The sequence below is a fragment of the Octopus bimaculoides genome, chromosome 6, assembly GCF_001194135.2.
Source record: "Octopus bimaculoides isolate UCB-OBI-ISO-001 chromosome 6, ASM119413v2, whole genome shotgun sequence".
In the NCBI taxonomy this organism is placed as follows: Eukaryota; Metazoa; Mollusca; class Cephalopoda; order Octopoda; family Octopodidae; genus Octopus; species Octopus bimaculoides.
The window spans coordinates 63,190,379-63,201,760 of NC_068986.1; the positions used below are offsets into that span (position 1 = coordinate 63,190,379).

At 32.0% G+C, this 11,382-nt stretch overlaps 1 protein-coding gene across 4 annotated transcripts in view; it reads left to right on the forward strand.

Annotated features, from left to right (window-relative positions):
- The window catches only part of LOC106882709 (dynamin-binding protein), a 331,344-nt gene that overhangs the window by 82,556 nt on the left and 237,406 nt on the right, over positions 1-11,382 (forward strand). Inside the window, exon 1 of one of the 4 annotated variants that reach the window (XM_052968785.1) lies at positions 80-790. The exons of the other annotated variants lie outside the window; for them this stretch is intronic. Coding sequence (XP_052824745.1) covers positions 746-790 — 45 coding nt within the window. The 5' untranslated portion in view covers positions 80-745. Of the gene's footprint in view, positions 1-79; positions 791-11,382 lie in introns of those variants that run through there. 4 annotated transcript variants of the gene reach the window in all.

Genomic DNA, 11,382 nt, shown 5'->3' on the forward strand with positions numbered 1-11,382 from the left:
GTATTTATGTATGTATCTATGTATGTATATATGTATGTATCTATGTATGGGTATATATGTGTGTATCTGTGTATGTGTATATATGTATGTATCTATGTATGTATATATATGTATATATCTATATGTATATACATATACTTGAAAATGTTCAGGTTGCAAGCATAGAGTCCCTCTCCTCCTATCACTAACTTATTTAAAGAGAAAAAGGAAAAATCAGTTAATATAGGAGGGTAAGTATTGTTTAGATGACTGTATTCCTAGTATATTACGAGTACACATTTATATAGTTCTTGGAGTGATTAAAAGCATTAAAAAAATCAGAAAAAATATGAAAAATCAGCCATGGTCATGTGTGAATTCATTACATAGAGGTATCAGACTGAATCTTGCAAAGTATTTCATTCAGTGCTTCATCTTTTTGTGCTAAATTTCCATTAATACAATGACTGGATAGCTAGTGGTATATTCTGAACACTTTCCAGTTTGTTGTTTATAGTTTCTAACAATTTATGTTTGAGTAAAAGCATTTGTGTGTGTGTGTGTGCATGTGTGTCCATATAGGTAGGGCATCTGTGTGTGGTTCCTTAATTTTCTAATGTTTTGTTAGTAGTAGTTGTAATAGTAAGGCTTTCATCTAGTGAATCATTATTTATTTTGAGTGTTACATTCGCTTCTCTTCTTTTCTCTGTTTCAGTTATGATTTTTTGTTGTCATCATATGTTGTCATCAGTTGTTTGTAGTACTCATGTATTTAGTAATGAAAACAGAAAAAAACAGCCAAACTAAAACAGTTAAGTAGATTATGTAAATCTTTTGATCAGTCACTCACCCCCCCCACACACACACACACACTCACACAGATATTTATGTAGTTGTTGCATAGTAAATTTAGTCATACACATGCATACACACACAAGCAAATCTTTGTATTTGTGTGAGCATCCATGAATGTTACCTTGTTTAGTTCTTATTGCTCTAATCTGTCTTGAACATTACACTTGTTTTCTGTTCCTCTAAATAACTGGCATTTCATTTTTGTTGTTGCTATAAGTGATTCTTGTTTTGCATTTTGTTTCTTTTCTTTATTTACCTTTTTTTATTAGGAGATTAAAGCAATATTGCAAAATGTTTGGCTTCAAAAAGAAAATAAGGTTGGAAAGCTATAAAGAAAGAAAGAAAGAAAGAGAGAGAGAGAGAAACTAAGAAAAAAATAAATAAAAGTATTTTAAAAATCAATAATCTCCAGCATTGCAATCAGGATATTAGTCATCTTTTTCTTGTTTGTATTTTTTATCTCCATTCTTGTGCAATTTTTTTTTCCTCAACACGCTGACTGCTTTAGCTTCTTGTTTTCTTACATTAGATGAAGAAACAAACATTTGAGTATCAACAAGCTAAATTACTATACATATGTTTTAGAATACATGTGTGTATACACAGACACACATACACACACACTCAAAAACCATATACACCCATATATATATATTAAATGACAAAATAATCTCTTAGTTTCCTATCTCAAATTATATAATATCTAAAATGCTATGAATTTTTCCTTTATCTCTTCAATATGTTTTATTCCTTTTGCTGCTTTAGTTTTGCTATATATATACATATATATATGTATATATACACATACATACACTGTGTATAAATGTATACAGAGTGTATTTTTTTATGTAATAACTGGAGGAAATGTAATTCCCTGCTGAGCTCTTATCTGAATCCTGTTGCTTTGTTATAATGTGACTTTAAAAAGATATGCTGATTTTTAAAGTGAACCAAGAAAATTGTTGCTAGATATTATATATACAACAGTAGATACTTGAAAGAGAGATAACGGATAAGAGAATTTATATAGAGTTGAGCTGTTTATGAATGAGGTTTTGATGGTGTTAACCAGAGCAGCTAACCTGATCAATAATAACATTCCTGTCTCTATACCAAAGTCACATAACTTTCTGGCTCAATCCATTTTGTTGTAAACAGGTAGGTATAGCTCATTGTTGCTTGTTGCATGAGGACTTTTTTGTTAGTTAGTATTTATTAGCTTGCATTGCTAAGTCGAAATCCTGTAATAGGTCTGTGCTAAGCAACAGGACATTTCTACCATCATCACAAATATCAGAGTGCCTTGTTATGAAGGTCTGAAATCAGCAGAGCCCTCAAATGTCTAATATCTAAGTGGCTATTTCAGTAGTGTAAAGATGAAGAACCAGACTAGAGAGAGGTGTGCTGAGGAGAGTTGTTGTTTACCAAAACTCCAAGCCAACTCTGATTGAGCAGACTTATAATGAAAGATATTTCAACCACAATCCTCCCATCATTTTGTATATCTAAGCATACATAGTCCAGTGTATTCCTTCCAGTTTTAACATGATGAAACATGATTCAGGGAAAATTTGGCTTGTGGTTCTGCAGGGAAAACAACTACATAGAGCTATAAATCTAGAATTAATCAACCAATATACACACACATACACAAATGAATGTTCATGTTTCTAACAACTAAGGCACAAGACCAATATTTTGTAAAAAGGTGGTGGAGTTATACAAGCAATTGGACTGATTCAAGTATATTATTAATATATGTTTGATTTGACTTTGGATGGAATGATAAAAGTTAACCTAGGGGTTAGGGTGCTACAATCACAATGGTGAAAACCAGATAGTGCATTGTTGATTAAAACAGCACAAACATTTGATCACTATTAACAAATCATCTGTGCAGGTTGTTCAGTAAGAAATTGTGGAACGCTCTCCTGTCGTAAATGACAGGAGAGTTCATGATATTTTATCATGAACAATGGGAAGAAAAAAGAGTACTTATTATTAAAAGCAGAGATTTCTTTTTATTGTATTTTATTAGGAAAAAAAAAATTGAACTTCAAGAAGATTGGATGAGAGCTGCTTGGAAAAGTTGACACAAGGAATCATTTTGGTTAGTGAAAATGACTATTGGGAAAATAGATCAAATGCAAATGTATCAAAAATGGTAAAAAGAGTAAGAGTAAAGGGAGGAGAGGATGTGTCCAGCTTTAAATATCTTCTGATTGTCCTGTTTTCTCACTATCATCTAATAATCAGAAAGATTGGAAACATGAAACTTAGAATAACATTTGTGGCATTTCACCTTGAGAGAGAGAGAGAGTGTGTCAGTAACTTTACCATATCCATCACACTCAGGTTCTACACAAGTACATGGATGAATTGTAATTCAACTGGCCTTTCCAGCATCCTTGCAACTGAATGTAAAGCATGCACTAAGAAATATGAACATACATAGATACACAATTCTATTTATTTGTTTAAATATTTAATATGTGAATAGATTATATTCTAAAGCATTTTGGGAAAATTTATACAGGAATTAGCTATGATTTTTTTCAAAACTGTTCTCCGTTCTGTAACATAGGCAATCATTTTACATTCTTTAATATGAAATGAAATCTAGAAACATGCAATTATACTTGCACAACACAAACAGTTGTTGTTTAGGTAAGCCTGAAAGCATTTCAGCCATGATCATCCTGTCTTCTTAAGACTCATTGTCCAATATTTTGCAGCTATAAAGAACTTTTAACATCTTACATTTGCAAGATTTTGGGTTAATAACCCGTGAGACAGCTCTCTTCGGCAAATGCAGCTCATTTTCAGATATGTAGACTAGAGCTATGCAGAATGAAGTTTTTTACTCCATGAAAAAATGTGCCATCCAGTTCAAGAATCAATCATATGTCCAATAGTCTAACCACTTTGCCTTTCTAGGATTACCTTGTATAACATGTCTTTCTCTTTTGTCAAGACAATAGGGTATGATTTGAGTTAGAACTGGTTGCTTTTTTTAGTTAATCAAGTGATCACATAGAGGTTTATTTGTTTCATAGTATTGTAACATGGTCAATAATCTTCGGTGAATGAAAAAAAATGAGCTGAACAGAAATGCCTGTTAGGAAACCTTAAGATTTTAAACGTGTGGTTTGAAGAAGTTATGACTATCAGAGCTAATGGTTAGTGTATATAACAGAAATAACTATTTTGGTATGAACATGGGTTTCAAAGATACTTGTTGGGGTGGAGTAAGTGCTGTGAGTTGATAGTGTATACTAACAGAAGCAGAGAAAAAAAAAAAAACTATAAAATTTGGGAAATGGTTAGATTAGAATTCGAAAGATGATACAGAAAGTCAACTGGGGATATATAATGCAGATTTACCAAATCAATAATATTGATGATGATGATAAAGTATATTTAGTGTACTTGTTAGCTGAGTTTTATTTATAAACAAATATTCATTTCTATAAAAAATAGTTGGCCTAATTAAACCATTATAAAGCTTTGCAAAAATGGCTTTGAGGTTAAGGTTTCATCATACTCACTATATGGTTATGAGTTTGTGGTCCACTCTTAATGCAAGATACATAATTCTGCTTACCTCAGTCTACTAAGCTAACAAGCAAGTTCTATTCTTCATTGTTGAATATTGGCCATATATCTTGTTCAACTTGAGCAGGATATATGACTGTAATAACAATTCATGTAAATAATATGCAAATGTTCAAATTATGAAAACTTCTATTTTTACTAGAATAGGAAAATGAATATAAAATTGTAAAATAATGCTTATATCAATGATTGCTCTTTTGTGTAGTCAACTTTTGTATGTAGCATACAAATACTCTTAGTTTAATTTAAAGCTATTGAGCATAATGACTATGAAGCCTAGTTTAAATGAAGTCTATTTATTAAATATGATGATGAAATAAAAATGTATATTTATGCTATCTCTCTTTTATGTAATAATTTTCGCTGTTGATATTAAATATATACTTTTTATTTATTTATTATTATTATTAATATTATTATTATTATTAAGTACATAGCTTAGTGGTTAGGATGTTGCACTCACAATCACTAGATCATAATTTCAATTCCTGGACCAGGTGGTATGTTGCATTCTTGAGCAAAACACTTCATTTCACATTGCTCTGTGATCACTTCAATACCTGATGTGCGGTACTCAGTGCATCTGTTCAGACAACGTCGATTTGATGGGGAGAATGAGCTAATGTGTGGCATGAACATTTGATTACGATAAACAATTCATTTGTGCAGGTTGCTTGGCAAAAGCTGAATGTTCATACATCCATAATGATGGAGAGGCCATCATTAATACTTTTTGTGTGCCGTGTTGATCAATAGGAGTAAATCAGTTATGCTTGTCTCTTTATTCTTGTTTTTCCCCTTCAGTCTTTTTGATTTCAGTTGTTCATTAGTCTAAATCTTCTTCAGTCAGCACTAATAATTATATATTTATGATATTATTTATTCATTACCTCAGTCAGTACTATTTTATACAGATTCAAATAATCTTAAGTTTTAGTTCATTTGAGTTTAGACTATTTCCTGCATTTATTTCAGTGGTTTTGAAAACAAAAGATTACTGTTCTGAATTTCTGAGGTTTAGGTAAATCCTTCTTTGCCAGAATATTCTATTCAGTTGGTATTTTTTTCAACCTAGTTTTGTTATTTAATCAATTACAGAAGTCTCTATATGCACATCCTATCTACTAAAATTAGCAGTCAAATTTTTATCAAATCACACCGTACTTCCTTAAAACAAAATGCAAGAATATAGTAGATGATGCAGCCTCGATAGTCTGGAAAGCCTTTCATCATAGGTCTGCTCAATTAGGGTTTAACAGGGCATTAAATATGTGCTATTCATACTTCTTAGTTAAGTGGTTAGTATCCGCTCTAAAATGTATGCTCCAGCGTCTGTGCCGAATTAGAAGGTGGGGTGCATCAAAAGCTTGGTAAAATCAGATTGAAGTAAAGATGTAATAATGATATTTCTGTACCCTTTATAGATATTGTAGGTCTAATTATGACTTATTTTCCTAAATGCTCTTGCTTTAATTCCATTTTAATATTGCCTACCTATAAATACTCTATATAAATTCTCTTATCCGTTATCTCTCTTTCAAACAAAAATATGGAAGTATTGAAGTGAACAAATATTTCTGAGAACTACTTCTCATTGCTACACTGAATTACAATACTAAAAACTTTTAAGTATTAAAATGAAATGTGAGTGTGTAGTTAGTTGTTTAACATTAATAATCTATGAATAATTATATGAATAAATTATATTATATATAATTTACTAAGTAATTCCTCAAAACATAAAAGCAAACATTCAAACTGAATAACTCCATTGAAATTCCTTTACTCCATAAATAAGGTGATCAAATATTGATTGGAATTTTCTATATCATATAATCTCTCTGCTTAATAGTTGGGTTGTTTTGCATACAATTTTTCTTATAATAATTAAAAAAGTAAAGGAAGCAACCCAAATCCCTAAACCTATTGAAGTGACTGATAAGTGATAAAGATTCATTAATAATCACTCCCAGTTAGTGCTGCATATAAACTCAAATATAATTTTCATGATGTATGAGTTGTTTTATATTTTTCATTATGTATTTTTATCTTTTCTTTCTTTTATAGTAGCAAATTGTTGCATTAGATTTGGTCTAAGGGAAAACTGATAAACAGTAATTCTTCTCAATTATTCATATTCCATACACCTTTTCTATGTTCTCTTACTAAAAATAGACATTGATCTATAATCAAAAAAGAGCTGATAGATAACTCTTCAGTATAATCTGTAATGAATACAGAGAAAATATATTGGAGTGTTGGAGGTCTTTTGTACCAACCGTTAACTACTCAAGTGTGAAGTAGTGGGGTTTTCATATTCTACTGATGTTCTAGGCCCATCATTGTTGTGTTCTTTTAACATATTGTTGAAAGTGGCAAAATACTAAACTAAAATGCCTTATAATATTTTTTTAGTCCTACATTTACAGTTCAGATACTAAGGTTAACTTTGCATCTTCCAGATATTTACATAGTTTAATTGACATTACGCTTTTTTCTGCAAACTTATGGCCTTGTGCCGACATGTTACAGGCATGGTTGCATAGTTAAGTTTGCTTTGCAACTCTTTGTTTTCAGCTTTTCCACTGTACAGTACCTTATGCAAGAGTCTTTTATCATAACTTCAAGCCAACCAAAGTCTTGTGAGTGAAATTTGAGAACCAAGACTGTCTAGAAACCTGTTGGTAGCATTGCCTCTACCACCTGGTCTTTGGATACCTTTAGTGAAGTCCATTTTGTTGCAAATATTCAGGCCAAATCTTTAGCCTGAGAATAACTTTTTCCCTATTGTCCATCGATTTCCTGAAAAGATTAAACCATCTAAAAACAGAATATATAAGAAATCATTATGAGTAAGAGTAAATCATCTTAAAATAATCAAATCTATGAAATATTTTTCTTAACAAATAAATGTACTTAATATCTAATAGTTTCATAACAAAAAAAAATTGAAATAAATGACAAATTTGAAGCTGATAGCTAATAGAATTACAATTAGCTACTCATTGTGTAATAGATTTTTTTTTTTAATGTTGAATATCTGGCAACAAGCTATTTAACTGAAGCTCTTAGAATAACAAATGATAGTGAAATGTCATCAAGCATGCCAGTAAAAAAAAGTGAATTAAATGTTAAGCATAAGAACCAAGGTGAAATCAATATATCTCTTGTTAAAATATATCAGAATCAACATCAGAGAAGTAAGTTCTAGTCAATAATACACTCTTCCAAAGAGATGCTTTCTAAACATGCAAGTTTCTATGTGAACACTGCTTCACATCCCAGTACATACCAATAAGCATCCAGAATATATACAAGTATATGTATGTCTTTGTGTGTGTATTTCCTAAGCAACATCAAAAGTGCAGTTTATATGTATTTTTTCTCTGTTACAGTGATTAGACTACAGCCATGCTGGGGCACTGCCTTGACAAAATTTTAGTTGACTGAATCACCCCCCCCTTCCTTTTTTTGTTTAAACCTGGTACTTATTCTATTGTACTCTTTTGCTGAACCACTAAGTTACAGGGATGTGAACAAACCAACGCTGGTTGTCAAGCAGTAGTGGGAGACAAACACACTCATATATATATATGTGTTTGTCTCCCACCACTGCTTGACAACCAGTGTCTGTTTGTTCACATCCCTGTAACTTAGTGGTTCAGCAAAAAAGACCAATAGAATTTTCACATGCTATCCAAAACTCCTTTTAATGTCTATTACTTTCTCTGTATTACATTTAAAATTTTTCTAAAATGTCTTTTTTCTATATTTCATTATTTTTATCTATATTCTATTATTATTTTGTTTACATATCTATATATCCATATGTCCATGTATAGTTTTAGTATTCATATATTTTTATATTTCGAATATATCAATATATGTTTCAGATTGGACAATTCTTATTTTATCCTAATTAAACCCATATGTGTTAATCGTAGTCTGCCTAATTTGAACCTTTTCTATTGTAGGTATATATATATATATATATATATATATATATATATATATACGCACACAAATAATACATACATACATACATACACACATGCACACACAGTGTATTACATATTTCTTCTTTCTTTCTTGTTTCAGTCATTAGACTGTGGCCATGCTGGAGCACTACTGTGACAAATTTTAATCAAGCAAATCAACGTGACCTAGTGGTTAGGGTGTTGCACTCACAGTCACTAGATTGTGAGTTCGATTCCCAGACCAAGCGTTATGTTGTGTCCTTGAGCAAAACACTTCATTTCATGTTGCTCCAGTTAACCTTTCAATCCATGGGTAATACTGGCCTGCTCACCTAACTAGCAGGGTCACATCATTTGAAGGCTAGAACAATGCAAAGCGCATTGTGACCAGCAACATGTGACAACATCTGATAGTTTGGTTGGCCATGTGATCACACTATATACATATATGTATATTCTTTTATTTTATTACTCTTTTACTTGTTCCAGTCATTTGACTGCTGCCATGTTGGAGCACCACCTTTAGTTGAAAAAATCGACACCAGGACTTATTCTTTGTAAGCTTAGTACTTATTCTATTGGTCTTTTTTGCTGAACCGCTAAGTTTCAGGTACTAAACACACCAACATCAGTTGTCAAGCAATGGCAGGGGGACAAATACAGACACACACACACACTCACATGAACATATATATATATATATATATATATACAACAGGCTTCTTTCAGTTTCCATCTACCAAATTGGCTCGAGGCTATAGTAGAAGACACTTGCCCAAGGAGCCATGCAGTGGGATTGAACCCAGAACCATGTGGTTGGGAAGCAAGCTTCTTACCATACAGTCATATATATAGGGGAACCATATGTTCTGGAATTCTGGAACAATTTTCTTATGATTTCCATTCTGTTTTGTCTGATAAGTTGCTAGTTATTCATACTTATTAATTTTGCCAGTGTATTATGAAATACCCATAACTGTAATCCAATCAGTATTTGAAACTAAAACTCACTGCTTCACTTACATGCATAAAACTTAATATTCTGTATTGTTTGCCTTTGATTGGTATATCAACACAGATGACCCCTAGAAAAAAAGCCAGATAGCCCCTAAAAAATCCAGTTAGTAACAAAAAATTTTCAATGGCAGAGGAAAGCAGTGGAGTTCTTTGAACTCTGATCCATTTACACATTAATAACTGTTAATATTAGGCCTTGTATTAAATTTGTTTTCCATAAAAAATAGAGACAGATGACAGCACTTGGATGATTCAACTCATCCCACAGACATTTCCCCAAACTTGCTAAAGGAGCCTGTACAATTCCCCACTGACAATTGACCGATGTGTTTCTTTATTTTTTATTGTCTTAATCATGCTACAGAGAATAGCTGGAAATTTTCGGATCATACTTAATTCCTCTTTCCCCCCACTCACACATCTATGAAAACATCTAATCTCCTGTGACTGAGTTTTCACTTTTTTTACACTATGCGTGCATACACGCACACATACACACACACACTCACACTCACCCCCTCTCTCTTCTGGATTAAGTAACAAGTTTTTTTGTTTTTTTTTGAAAAAGCAATTTGATCTGCATAATTCAACTGTTTTTCTAGCTATTTTATTGAGTGCGTAAATTTATTCTGTTGTTGGCACGTCCTAGAATAAACTAACTCTGATATTTCATATTTCACTCTCCCTTGGTAAGGGCTCAAGTGTTGCTGTGTAGTAAGAAGCTTGCTTCCCAAACACATGGTTCCACGTTCAGTCCCACTGCATAGCACCTCGACCAAGTGTCTTCTGCTATAGCCTCGGCCAACCAAAACCTCATGAGTGGATTTGGTAGATAAAAACTGAAGTTATCCTGTCGTATATGTGTGTCTGTGATTGTCCCCCTTTACCTCTTTATAACCAATGCTGGTGTATTTACGTTCCTGTAACTTTCCAGTTTAGCTAAAGGGACTGATAGAATAAGTACCAGGCTTTAAAAAATAAATAAGTCCTGGAGTTGATTCACTTAGCTAAAAAAAATTCTTCAAGGCAGTGCCCCAGTATGGCCGGTTAAATGACTGAAACATGTAAAGGATAAAAGATTTCCTTTAAAATAAATTTTAATCTATTTTTTAAATACCAAAAAGGGTGTGTACATTTCTTGAAAAGATTCAAGAAGGATTACTCTTTTCTAAAATAGCTTTGTGACAGCAGAGTAAAATGGTCAATGAAAGGAAAAAGGGAAGAAAGTATTAAGTTTACATGAAAATGTCTCTTAGACTTATGGAAAAAGCACTTTGAACAAGCAGAATACTTTATGTGGTTAAATTCTAAATACGTATCTTGGCCCAGTGTTGAGCAGTCTACAGTTAAGGTCAACTAAATGATTGGAAAGCAAGTAATGAACATTGATCAGTTAAGTTGTTGCTGTAAAGAGTTTTTGGGCTTCTCTGGAAGAAGTTCAGACAACACCGAACTTTAAGTATGAAGAAAAATGGTAAATTTTTTTGTTCATTTCAAAGAAAAACACACTAAAAAAAATCTTAGTGTTGCAGTAGAATGCATTCATTGTCTTCCTACTACTTCTATACCAGTTAAACAAGTGTTTTCTGTAATAAATAATGTGTGGTTAGATGAGTGAGACACAATATAATACAAGGTACTGGAAGGAACCATCAGGTGACTAAAATAATCATCCCAATAAGCGGCTCAGTTTTTTGACAAAATTAAAAATGACAATGAATTTCTTAGAGAAGAAATTCCAAGTGAAAATAAGCAAGAACTAATGGTTGAATAAAATATCACTTGACAATAAAAACGTGTGCTTAGTTTAAATTACTTTCAAATGCTACTGTTCTACTTGGCAATATTTTACATGCATGTGCTGTCAAATAAATAGTAGCTACTTTGAACATTTTCTCTCTCTCTCTCTCTCTCTCTCTCTCTCTCTCTCTATCTATAT